The sequence below is a fragment of the Hesperophylax consimilis genome, chromosome 20 (assembly GCF_061612785.1).
Source record: "Hesperophylax consimilis isolate HC1 chromosome 20, BYU_Hcon_1.0, whole genome shotgun sequence".
In the NCBI taxonomy this organism is placed as follows: domain Eukaryota; kingdom Metazoa; phylum Arthropoda; class Insecta; order Trichoptera; family Limnephilidae; genus Hesperophylax; species Hesperophylax consimilis.
This window is the reverse complement of record NC_142855.1, coordinates 4,804,076-4,818,439: the sequence shown is the minus strand read 5'-3', so window position 1 is coordinate 4,818,439 and position 14,364 is coordinate 4,804,076. Positions and strand designations below refer to the sequence as shown.

The 14,364-nt window shown below is 33.0% G+C and overlaps 1 protein-coding gene across 1 annotated transcript in view; it reads right to left on the bottom strand.

Moving 5' to 3' along the window:
* Nucleotides 1-11,416, bottom strand: part of LOC149413959 (uncharacterized) — a 37,071-nt gene extending 25,655 nt beyond the window's left edge. The window contains exons 1-4 of the mRNA XM_089643940.1: nucleotides 11,318-11,416; nucleotides 10,074-10,234; nucleotides 9,241-9,378; nucleotides 8,507-8,622 (exon numbers count right to left, since the gene is read on the bottom strand). Coding sequence (XP_089500066.1) covers nucleotides 8,507-8,622; nucleotides 9,241-9,378; nucleotides 10,074-10,227 — 408 coding nt within the window. The 5' untranslated portion in view covers nucleotides 10,228-10,234; nucleotides 11,318-11,416. The remainder of the gene's footprint in view (nucleotides 1-8,506; nucleotides 8,623-9,240; nucleotides 9,379-10,073; nucleotides 10,235-11,317) is intronic.
* Between the last annotated feature and the right edge of the window lie 2,948 nt (nucleotides 11,417-14,364).

Here is a 14,364-nt window from a genome sequence, read left to right as displayed (position 1 = left end):
CCCTGATAAGGGTGTCGGTTGAGGCACATTAAATTGATCGGAAATAATTTGTTTTTCCATAACTGACTTTTTAAATATACCGCTGTCTCCTTCCTTTCCATAAGAACCCACATCAACAGCAATAAATTTGCAGTTTGCGTCTACAAAAGCCAATAACACAGTGGAATAGTAGTCTTTATAGTTAAAGAACATTGATCCACTGTTTTTAGGACACTTGATACGTATATGTTTGCCATCAATTGCTCCAAAGCAATTTGGACAGTTCCACCTTTTCCAGAAATGTTCCGCTATTTGTTTTAATTGATTTTCCGTTGGCACAGGAAGAAAAATTGATACTAAATTCTTTCGCAAACTTGCGAGAACTTGTTGGACTATTCTGCTTATATAGCTTGCTGATATACGATAATTGAATTCTAAAGATGTGTATGTTTCGCCAGTTGCTAGGAATCTGAAAGTGCAAAAAAATCATTCATATGTTTGTTTTCTGTACAACAGGAGCTACAAATACGGCATGCATGTGAGTGGCATCAAAAGGAACACGTGTTCAAATTTTAAAATTGGTTTCTTTTTATATAACTAAAACATACATTTACTATGAGTTTTAAATCTGTTTTAGGTGATGACTGCAGAAAACGCTGGAAATTCATTCGAGATTCCTATCAAAGAATTAAGCGAAAAAATAAATTACCAACCGGATCAGCGGCCGGCAGCAAGTAAAAAAATGGCCTTTAGTTGAAAGACTGACTTTCTTGGAAAATGTTCCCACTGAAAGAAAGACTATCTGTAATATTGAGAGAACTAATGATGGTAATGATAGTGAAAATGAAGAATCAAATTATGAGGGAACCTGTTTCAACAAAGAAATTAACGTGGAACCTAATGAAATAGAAATTAATAGCAAAGGAACAAGTATAACACTAATGGTCAATGCGCCATCGAGTGCTACAGAGGTAAATGTTGAAGAAACGGCTGTTGAAGAAGAACTATACAGGCGGCTTTGTTAAAATAGTGGAAAGAGAGGGACACTGGCCCTCACGCCTCAAGCAACTTCAAATTGCGAGCAGGAACCAGATGTGGATGGCATTAAATCGTTTTGCTCACACGTTGGGACAAGCTTACTCCTGCTTTAAGAATAGAAGCTAAAACTAAGGTTTTCAATATTTTAGCAGATTATGAATTAAGGCGCCTGAACCAAAGTTCTAGTACTTCTTTAAGCAGTCCCCCATTTCAACAAATCCTTATTCACCCAGTTCAGTCACTGAAGCTACTGACTTAAGTGTTTCAAATACTTTTAATTTGCCAACAAATACATCTGAAAACATTCCTAATACATATTTCCAGCTAGATAACAGTTCTTTTTTCATATTTACCTTAAATTGAAAAATAGTTTTTCCTCAGCTGTGATTGATCCTTTTTTCTAATAAAAACACATAAATTTGTTTTTGACCACGATAGTTTTATTTTCACTCTACCGGTTTCGGAAGATCCCTTCCTTCGTCAGGAGAATATTTAAAACTAATCTACTACACAAAATATTGACACATAAATACAAAAATGTTAAGTGTTTGAGAGAGATGTCGACAAAGTGGAAGGGGTAGTTACGGGAATTCCAGGAAGAACAGAGCGGTTAACTGGAAATATGTCAAGAATAGGACTATAAGACAGATTAATTTGGTTATTTATTATTCTGGAGTTATTATTGATGGCTTTTCTGATTTCAAGTGCTTCTAAATTATCTAATTTTTTGCCTTTATCACTACGGTGAAGAATTTTAACCCCTGTATCTTTACTAAAAGTATGATCGGTGGAAATGAGATGATTGGCAAACTCCCAAAAATTATTGTTATTTAAACATCTTAAATGTTCGGTGATTCTAATATTTATATTTCTAGTTGTCTTACCTATGTAGAACGATTGACAATCATTGCAACATAGTTGGTAAATGCCTGAGTGGCTAAATTTGTGATCTTTATCTTTAGTATTTTTAAGTAATTTTCCCAAGTTGTTATCAGTATAGAACGCGGGTTTAATGTGGGTAGGCAAATTTTTTGTACTAAGTGAAGAAAAATTGGATATGTATAAGATTTTACGCCATTGAAAGGGATTTATGATTTTATTATTAGTTTCGGGTGTACCAAATAAAAATGTATTCGTCGAAATGAGTTTAAGTTTCTTATTCAGGATTTTATCAATTAAGTGTGTCGAGTAACCATTATTTAGAGCAATTTGTTTTATTTTTGACAGTTCAATTTCGAAATTAACAGCTGATAGTGGGATTTTTACTAAGCGGTGTACCATTGAATGATAGGCAGAATGTTTGTGTGATATCGGGTGGTTTGACGTGTTATGTATAGTTATATCCGTGAATGTCGGTTTACGATAGATGTTAAATTCAATTGTATTATTTATTGAAGTTAGTGTTAAATCTAGAAAATTAATCGATGCATTACTGCCTACCTCTACAGTGAATTGAATTTTTTTATGAAATGAATTTATAAGAAGAAGGAATTTAGTTAGTTGCCGCTCTGTTCCCGTCCAGATACAAAAAAATATCGTCTACATATCGTTTCCAAGTGAGAACATTATTTAAGAGTGATGACTTACAATTAAAAATCTTATTTTCTAAGTTATTCATAAAAATATCTGCCAAAAGTGGGCTAGTAGGAGCTCCCATAGGTAGCCCTTGGCTCTGTTGGAAGACGCAGTTGTTATACTGGAAATAATTTTGATTAAGGCACATATTGAATAAACGAGACAGGTCATCAATAATATCTTTATCTAAATTAGAGGATTTTAACATATCTACAATTATTTGTTTGCAATCAGTAGTTGGAACATTTGGAAATAAGTTAATTACATCAAACGAAATTAGCTTAGCATTGTTGGGAATGAACAAGTCCTTAACTGAATTTATTAAATCAAATGAGTTTTTAATGGTATATTTGGGTGAAAACACATTAAAATTGTTGAAGACATTAGTGATATGAGAAGCTATTATGAAATTCGGGGAAGCACAGCATGACACGACAGGACGAATAGGTTCATTGATTTTATGTATTTTTAAAAACCCGTACAACTTGGGAATTTTAGGATTAGACTGCAAGAATTTATTCTGGTTAGGATAATCATCTTTAAAGATTTGGGATTTGCATGCATTTATTGAATTTTTTATATCTATTTGAAATTTATTAGTCGGATCTTTTTTTATAATAACGAAGTCGTCACTTTTTACGAAGTCTTCCATTTTTTCGTGGTAGGCCATTTTGTTCATTATGATCACAGTGTTTCCTTTGTCTGCCCTAGTAAGCACTAAATCCTTTTCAGCCAACGTTTTGCGAATTTTATTGGTGCATAAAATTTCTGGATGTATGACCTTTTTAATTTTATTAATTTTGACCTCATTTAATGTGGCAGCCTATTGAATGTGGCAGTGGACATTGAAACGGCTCTATCGTACCAACCTAGACCGTTTCTGTACAAAAGTGCTGAGACAATTAAAAATCTAATAACAAAAGATAAAATTAAAAAGGTCATACATCCAGAAATTTTATGCACCAATAAAATTCGCAAAACGTTGGCTGAAAAGGATTTAGTGCTTACTAGGGCAGACAAAGGAAACACCGTGATCATAATGAACAAAATGGCCTACCACGAAAAAATGGAAGACTTCGTAAAAAGTGACGACTTCGTTATTATAAAAAAAGATCCGACTAATAAATTTCAAATAGATATAAAAAATTCAATAAATGCATGCAAATCCCAAATCTTTAAAGATGATTATCCTAACCAGAATAAATTCTTGCAGTCTAATCCTAAAATTCCCAAGTTGTACGGGTTTTTAAAAATACATAAAATCAATGAACCTATTCGTCCTGTCGTGTCATGCTGTGCTTCCCCGAATTTCATAATAGCTTCTCATATCACTAATGTCTTCAACAATTTTAATGTGTTTTCACCCAAATATACCATTAAAAACTCATTTGATTTAATAAATTCAGTTAAGGACTTGTTCATTCCCAACAATGCTAAGCTAATTTCGTTTGATGTAATTAACTTATTTCCAAATGTTCCAACTACTGATTGCAAACAAATAATTGTAGATATGTTAAAATCCTCTAATTTAGATAAAGATATGATTGATGACCTGTCTCGTTTATTCAATATGTGCCTTAATCAAAATTATTTCCAGTATAACAACTGCGTCTTCCAACAGAGCCAAGGGCTACCTATGGGAGCTCCTACTAGCCCACTTTTGGCAGATATTTTTATGAATAACTTAGAAAATAAGATTTTTAATTGTAAGTCATCACTCTTAAATAATGTTCTCACTTGGAAACGATATGTAGCCGATATTTTTTGTATCTGGACGGGAACAGAGCGGCAACTAACTAAATTCCTTCTTCTTATAAATTCATTTCATAAAAAAATTCAATTCACTGTAGAGGTAGGCAGTAATGCATCGATTAATTTTCTAGATTTAACACTAACTTCAATAAATAATACAATTGAATTTAACATCTATCGTAAACCGACATTCACGGATATAACTATACATAACACGTCAAACCACCCGATATCACACAAACATTCTGCCTATCATTCAATGGTACACCGCTTAGTAAAAATCCCACTATCAGCTGTTAATTTCGAAATTGAACTGTCAAAAATAAAACAAATTGCCCTAAATAATGGTTACTCGACACACTTAATTGATAAAATCCTGAATAAGAAACTTAAACTCATTTCGACGAATACATTTTTATTTGGTACACCTGAAACTAATAATAAAATCATAAATCCCTTTCAATGGCGTAAAATCTTATACATATCCAATTTTTGTTCACTTAGTACAAAAAATTTGCCTACCCACATTAAACCCGCGTTCTATACTGATAACAACTTGGGAAAATTACTTAAAAATACTAAAGATAAAGATCACAAATTTAGCCACTCAGGCATTTACCAACTATGTTGCAATGATTGTCAATCGTTTCACATAGGTAAGACAACTAGAAATATAAATATTAGAATCACCGAACATTTAAGATGTTTAAATAACAATAATTTTTCGGAGTTTGCCAATCATCTCATTTCCACCGATCATACTTTTAGTAAAGATACAGGGGTTAAAATTCTTCACCGTAGTGATAAAGGCAAAAAATTAGATAATTTAGAAGCACTTGAAATCAGAAAAGCCATCAATAATAACTCCAGTATAATAAATAACCAAATTAATCTGTCTTAAAGTCCTATTCTTGACATATTTCCAGTTAACCGCTCTGTTCTTCCTGGAATTCCCGTAATTACCCCTTCCACTTTGTCGACATCTCTCTCAAACACTTATCATTTTTGTATTTATGTGTCAATATTTTGTGTAGTAGATTAGTTTTAAATATTCTCCTGACGAAGGAAGGGATCTTCCGAAACCGGTAGAGTGAAAATAAAACTATCGTGGTCAAAAACAAATTTATGTGTTTTTATTATAAATTATGATGAGCCACAAAGTGAATGCTTTTTACAATTACGATCCTTTTTTCATTGGTTGAATATCGTTTTCAATTAAACTAAGTACAAATTGAAATTGAGTTTTATTTAGTCTGCAGTATTTCCTGAATTTCTGATCCTTTAGATTTAAGTGCCGTTTTATCAGGATTTGATAGCTACCTTCATCGACTCTGGATGAATATAATGAATCGATTTTATTCCTTTTTGATGAAAGTAAGAGCAACATTATTTCATCATCCTTTTCTTCATCCTGTATCAGTCTCTTGACGAGTTCTCGCTTTCGTTCATTAAAATTGTCAGACATAGTTAATGTTCGATACACGACTGCAATAATACACAACTGCAATACACAACTGTTCGCACTGACTTCTGCGTGACTACTACGGTTAGTGCGGTTGGCAGTCACTGCCCGGGCCGTGGACGCTGCTATCCGAAAGCTTCTGGCAGCGCCGCACAGCAGTAATAATGGGTCGCGGCAGCTTCAGCGGCTGCCGGGCCGCGACTGCCGAGATCCGAATGCTATCTTTAGAAAGAGAACCTCTCAACACCTCAATCTCTCTCAAAACGGCAAGCCAATCCTTGGCGTGATAACGAAGGAAGCCAACAAACCGATCAGCCTTACAACCTGACTGGAGGCTTCTGGAAGTCACAATCGAGGACGCTACTCAGTGAAAACATATAAATGTAATAAAAAAGTTTGTCAAAAATGCCCATAAACAACATATTCCGCTTTTATTGATGATAGTATGAGTTACAAACAAAAATACTAGAGAAATTTACGTGCAAAAATCTTCCTGCTTAGATCATCTTTGGGTAAATGTAAAATTTCAAAACTTTTATAAAATTAAAACAATAGTTTGGCAAACAGATATTAATGACCACCATACTTTTTTATATTTTTATAATTATTAAACGAAAACGGAAATAAATGTCCCAATTACCAAAAAAAAAACAGTTTTTCGATATTAGATGAAAAATAAAAGCAGAAACTCGGTATACAATATAACATTCCAACAATGTTGAAAAATGTTCAAATATGTTTAGTAAAAAACTTTACTACAGAGGTATCATTATACATACATTCCAAATTCAGACGTCTACAACCTTGGATCATCACTTGCGGTCTTATAAAATCAATTAGAGAAAAAGAAAAATTATATAAAAAATATTCATATGATGAAAAAGCCAAGAGCTTTCTAAAAAAATATAGGACTAAATTAACAAGTTTCATTAAAAAAAGTTAAAACGACTTCTTTATAAAAATTATTTCTACTTCTGAAAACAATCTGAAAGATATTTGAAAAATGGTAAATTATTCAATCGAAAACAAGAAAAAAATAATACTATTAAATAAATTAAACACGAATATAATATTATAGATGTATCCAGAGACCCTAAACAAACAACAAACATTTTTAATTATTATTTCTCTAAATTAGAAAATAACCTCGCTGAAAATATCTCTAAGCCTCTACACTTGCCTAAGCCCGCAACCTGTAAGACACAAAATCAAAATACACTATTAGTTTTTTAAAAAAAGTACTGACTCCGAAATACAACATATAATAGAAAACATAAAAGGCGGCTCTTCTCCAGGTGTTTTCTCTGTATATACCAAAGAAATTGGAAAATTATCTGTTGCATTTGTTGTCGAACTGGGTTGATGTATAAAAACATATTTTTTTTATTATTTTACCGAGAATCGCCACAATTTAAAAAATATTTTTAATGGCTTTAAAAAAAAGTGTTTTAGGAATACCAAAAATACTGATTTATTTTTAAATGTATTTACGGAGATATGGAAGATTTCAAGAGCAATATAGACCATAGTTACATTATAGACGCAGGCGGGTTAAAGAACATAACAAAATTAACCGCACAATAAACTGTTACTCATTGAAAACTTCCAATAAAATTTAATACTTAGGAATAATTTTAGACACAAACCTAAAGTGGAAAGATGGAATCAACCTTACCATAAAAAATAACAAAATTATTTGACTTATTTTTGAAAGTTTGAAACATCTCTTATTGGAACATCTAACGTCAATCTACCACGCTATATTACAATCAAATCTCCAATGCGCTGTAGAGTCAGGTGGAGAGCTTCATACAAAATAAATCTGCTCCTTGATGAAATTGTACAAAGTGTTATCATAAAAAGTCAAGAGATTAACAATACACCCAATTTTTGATGTATTGTTTATGAAGAGTTTAAAGTTTCAAATTTAACGATCTTCGAAAAAAATGTAAGTATTAAAATAAAAGAAAGAAAACATAATCACAGCTTTTTAACTGATAGTCATACTCGTCAAAAACATATAATTCAAACACAAAAATGTAACACCACTTTTGCTCTACATATATTTACTATAACAAAGTGCATATCGATACAATTCAAAAATACTTGTTTGACAAGTTAATTTTTTAAATAAAAAAAGTCAAATCAGATTATTATAAGTTGTTTAAATACATAATACATAGTAAATTCTAAGGTTGGGTACAAAAATGGGTTTCCATAATTAACAGCCACAATTCTTAGATGTACAATGAATGTACGTACAAGTTATTGTATGCAATTGTTATCATTAATTTTACCATGGTAGAAATTAATGCGTCAAATATTATTTATATTCTTAGAATTATGCTGGCAACGAAATCGCTATAGGGTTTATCTTATCGATAAAAAGGTTTATTTCCAGTATGGGTACGCATATGACGAATGAAATGTCCCTTCAGAGCGGAGGAATAGGTACAGAATGCACATTTATAAGTTTTTTGTTTTAGTATGGGTAAGAATGTGATATTTTAAATTTCGCTTAACAGAACATGAATAGCTGCAGAGGGAACATGAGTAAGGTTTTTCTTTTGTATGGGTAAGCATGTGACGGTTTAATGTTCCCTTATCAGAACTTAAATAGTTGCAGAAGGAACATGAATAAGGTTTTTCTCCAGTATGGATAAGCATGTGACGATTTAAATTTCCCTTTTCAGAACATACATAGCTGCACAAGGAACATGAATGTGGTTTTTCTCTAGTATGGATAAGCATGTGCCGGTTTAATTTTCCCTTTTCAGAACTTGAATAGTTGCAGAAGGAACATGAATAAGGTTTTTCTCCAGTATGGATAAGCATGTGACGATTTAAATTTCCCTTTTCAGAACATGAATAGCTGCACAAGGAACATGAATGTGGTTTTTCTCCAGTATGGGTAAGCATGTGATTTTTCAAATTTGCCTTTATAGAACATGAATAACTGCATAAGGAACATGAATATGGTTTTTCTCCAGTATGGGTAAACATGTGACGTTTTAATCTTCCCTTTATATAACATAAATAGCTGCATAACGAACATGAATATGGTTTTTCTCCGGTGTGGAAACAAGTGACATTTTAAATTTCCTTTTAGAGAAGAAGAATAGTTGCAGAAGGAACATGAATAAGGTTTTCCTTCAGTACGGGAAAGCATGTGGAGGTTTAAAGTTTCCTTGTGAGAACATGAATAGTTGCAAGGCTTTTCTCCAGTATGAGAATGCAAGTGTCGTGCTAACACTGACTTGCGGCGGCTGAAGAAGTTACAATGGGAACATGAATAATATTTTCCTCCAGGATGCGTCTTCAGGGCCGATGTCAAGTCTGAAAAAGATAGTAGACAAAGCCCAATAAATTTGTATTATTTTAAAGGAAAACAAAATAATATTAATACGGGTTCAGACAAATCAAACCGATTTTACCTGAAGTCTGGGTAATACTTTCAGAGTGCTCTAAGCATTCCCTTTTAACATCCAGCAGGTCTATGTCCCTAGGAATCTCACCTTCGTCTTCTTCTCTGTGTCCTGCCTGGATCGGAACAGTCTCCACATTAATGCTACCTGGAATAACAAAACATCAACACAATGATATGTAAAGACGTACTGAGTGTCGGCCTGCGATGTGATTTGTACCCCTTGCGGGTACAAATTTCCATTAAATACATGATAAAAAAATAATCTCAATTATTTGTAATTTAAACAAAATTAATAATGCCATCACCGAGTCATAAAATTTAAGGAAAACTTTTTTTTTAAAACAACAATAAACATATTAGTTTTTACAATAACTTTATGCTTTGATACACCCTTTCAGAGAAAATGCTGGAGAAAAACAAATACGATTCAAAATAAAATGACGGTACTATTACATATCGCATTAAAGATACTATTGAGAAATTACGAAGGAAAGGGAAATAAGAAAAGAAATTTTTTCACTTTAAAATATAGAACCAGATGGCCGCTTTTTTCATCGATTGTGTTCTATTCTTGAGAAGGTCTAGTTTCTTAATACCAATCAAATAATGAATTCCGAAATCCCCGTCATAAGTCAGGATACAAGTTACTTGAGGAACTAGGAATTGTTTGCGGGCATTATAAGTTCACATTTTTTTAGATCGACGGTTTCCTGCAAAGCAATATTACAAAGATAAAATCAAAAGTACTGATTAACGCCAAGAGGGGGAGGAGAACTCAAGCAGCTGTCCTGACTGCGTCATCTGAAACTCCTTTGTGATAATATACGTAATGCAACTTACTAGTTGGCTGAACACTCCCGGCATACTGCACACATTCCTTCTTTACACCCGGAAGGTGGATGTCTATATCCATATACGGCATTTCACCAGCGCCTACTTCCTGGGACCCTGATTCCTTCTTGATGGAAAAATTCTCTGGGTTGGGGAGGTCCATGGATCTGCTGTTATGTGATGGTAATTGGTTATTTAATAAACATTTATTAGCGAGTCCACAACGACTCTTATAATAAGGGAGCTTGAACCCACTGATCACTTATTCGAAGAATCTTACATTTAAAAACATAATTGTGAAAAATCTATGGCCAATTTAACAACAATCAAATCAACACAAATAGAAAACCAATACTTAGGTTCTTCCCTATTGACAAATACCACTATCTTCCCAACCCCCTACCTACTCCTACAACCTCTGCCACTGGAACTCAGCACAATTCCATGCAACCCAAAAAAGCTTAAAATATTGGATAGATATGTTACTGGTAGTTTGTAGTTATAGCTTAGATTATGAGTCCATTTGGTCAGTTTTTTACTCTGGAGAACATATACAACATGACTCCCGCTACATTAAAAAAACAAATTGTGTGCTCTTGAAGCTTCTTTAACTTTAAGTATGAAATGAAAAAAAAACGAACCTCGACACAAAAATAACAATGATGCTACTAAAATAATAAAAAAATTTATATTTTTGCGGTTTCATTCGCTACATCCTTTTAAATACATTGAACTGTTCCAAAAAGATAACAAGAACTTCGTTTTAGCATCTCTATCAAAGAACTTCTTGCATGTAGTATACCCAAAGCTAGTCAAATCATTAAACATATAATGTCAAAAAATCCGTCAAAACATCACGTCCTTTTGTCATGCCTGACATTTTTATTTTATTTTATCAGTTACATGTACGCTTACAAACAATTATGTATGACGGCTCCCTAGGCCGATTGAGAAAGGTTGAATCAACCACGAAACAGATGATCCAACTTGGTTGAACGGTTGTGTGGTTGGATGTTCTAACCGTTCTACTTAATAGCCACGCCACATATCACATACAACGCATCTCCACATGGTTCAACATTCGGCTAAACTCATCCAGATTGATACAACTTCCCAACCAAACTAAATGATAGTAAGGCACAATGCGTGAAGACGCACATAACCTCAATTAATTTGAACACAAAATATGGAAAACGATCGATTGCATAATTCTCGGAATAATCCAGTAATATTTAAAGTAAATGGGTACTCACATTATCTTCTTACTCACAGTTAGCGGTTCAATGATCACAAGGAATTGCACATTTGATATTTACAACACGTCGAGCTGTAAAGCGTCTTGTTCTTTTGACAGATAGGCCCATAAATGAACCTACACCTAGATCGTCATCTTCGTGCTTTTAGTACTGAACATATTTCGTCCGACGGATTTTTTTGGAACTAAGAGAAAAAGAAAGAGAAGGGTATATGTTGTCACGACGTCACAAACCATCGACCAAAGATAGAGGAAAGTAAAAAAAAAAAAAACGGTACTACCATAAACAATATAAATACGGTCCCCATTTATTAGCCTAAAATATTATTTAAAAATGAAAAACTCGTAATTGCATGAATTATTTTATTACTCAAACACAGATAACACAAAAAAGGGACACACAAGCTTGTGTAAACACAAAACACATTTTAAATGACAATAAAATGTTAACACACCAAAACAGAATATTAGAATATTATTTCCTTTAGAGAAAAATAAAACAGTTGTATATAGAAGCGTATGAAGGTATACGCTTCTACGTCCATTTTGGCAGCAATGGGCCCGCTGCTGGCTTCAGGGAAGACATTAGCTTCTGAAATAAATAAACATCACATTACTCAAACAAAACATAGAATATTATATCTGTAATTCAGTTGCTGGCTTTGAAGAAATAATAATTCTATTGAATGAATATCTTTATCATAATAACGACTCAAATCAACGTCTATTCTTTCATTCTATCTCTCTAATAATAAATAAAGTTAATGATAAGTTACATTAGAAACATTAAACAAACAGAGGGAGATTCGCACCTGCATTTTGGTTAACATCCCGGGTCCCTTGTGCACCAGGTAAATCCCGATATATTCCGATATCTGGAAGATTAAGGGTCGGCAAAGCATCTTTTTTCAACGAGCCACAAGTCGTTTTTAATTTTTTTGCAAAATGCGAACTACAAACATGTGCATAATTTGCCAAAATCGGGTAATAAATATAATATATTCTGCCAATTCTCCACGCCCATTCCCGAAACAGACTCTCGTTATTGTCGTGTCGCACTGAAACAACATCCTCACAGCTTTCGACACTACAGCGAAATTAGCGAGGCATTTTAACAAATCTACTTTCACTTTTCACAAATATTTACGTCGGCGAAGAACCATGAACATAACCATAAACATGTGGTGTTTTGACTTTTGTTACCACAGATATCCCATTTTATACAACTCAGTTCTTCTATGGCGTTCAAAGTGTTCCTATTGGATATTGGCATTTTAAATATTGCTATGACGTCACATAAAGCACCACCATTCTAGGACCAAAATTTAGGTCGGAGTCGACCCCCCCCTCCGCCCTCTTTCCATACGTTTGGTTTGGTCAAGTTTTAAACTTAGATCTGACAAATTTGTACACTACGCATCGCCGACGTCACACCACACCATCGACAAAGGATAGAGGAAATTTAAAAAAAAAGGCGCAACCATAGACAATATAATTCTGCTTCGGAACCAACCGAAAACCCAATTCATTAGCCTAAAACATAAGTAAAATGTCACCCAAGACCACAAGGTCCCATCTGACAAAGCCCTGTCCTATAAAAGAAATGACATTTAAAGTATCTTCCTTTACAGCTCATTTTCTCAGGACAGCGTTTTATCAGAAGGAAGCTGAAAAACAAACTCATAATTACATGTACAATAATTTCATTTTTTAAATATAAACATGCAATACAATAATTTAAGCACAAAACACATTTAGAAGGTCAATTTAGAAGAAATTACTGTATCAATAAAAAACTAGCTGTTGGAAATGATAGTTATTTTCTTTCAACATCCAACGCTATTGAAAAAAAAAAATAAGTCAATAAGGCAGTCAATGATTCAACTTACTGTTTTAGCTGTATTAGCGTCTAATTACATTATTATTTTTTTGTTTCCCTCTAACTTATCTTATTACTTAAATATTTAAACCTTTCATATATAAATAGTAAGTTCATACTTTTGTGATACTTTTTAGTTTTAAAAACTTTATATGCCTTTTAGACCGGTCGGTGGCCGAGTTGACATCGCGCTTGGGTCCCACCCAGGCGTACCGTGTTCAATTCCTCGGCTGCCTAAGTCCTCCATCACAACACAAGCAACATTTTCTGTGGTGGTAGTAGGAGATTTTCAAATATTGTCAGGTTATTCGTAACCCGGGAATGTTTGTCTTTCTTTAAAAAAAAAAAAAAGATATTTTTTACTTACGAATAGTAGACAACATAAAGAATGTAACAGTGTAAACAGAAAAGTAAATTTAACAATATGTTATTGTTTTCACAATACACATTGGCACCTGATAAATAAATAGGGTATAATAATAACAAATAAAAACACCAAATACAAGAGTATATACGCACAAAATAAATTTAAAGAAGGTGTTGAGAGAATATTCATTATGATGTCAAGTATGTAATAAAAAAATAGAACTATATATAAAGTAGACATATAAAATAAACTAATTTGAATATTTTTTTATTAACACTAGTCGGTGACTGAAAATGGGCTGCAGACTAATACGGCCAAACTGAATAATGTAAACGCCGCATCAGAGAATATTTGGCTTAACATTACAATATTTGACTTATATTTATTTTTTCGTTATTATTCTACTACTCATATAGAGATGTCGATAGAAAATGAATTGGCAAGGATACACCACAACCATACAATGGACCTGATTTGATGAGGAGCATGGCAGTACTACGATATTTAAAAGACGCTTATAAGAAAAAAGTGTGGTCCCAATTGGTTTTAACTTATAAAGAAATTAGTTATGACAACCACTTCTTAATACATTTAGCATATTTTAAATGTCGCAGTACTGAAATTTTCTTCATGGAGTCAGGTCCATTGTATGGTCGTGTATCCTTGCCAATTAATTTTCTATTGACATTGGTACACCATGCATTGATTATAAATGGTACAGTAATTTTGATAATGAATTGAATCTTTTTTTTATGATCGATACAATTAAGCCAATCAAAACATATATATTTGGCAATGG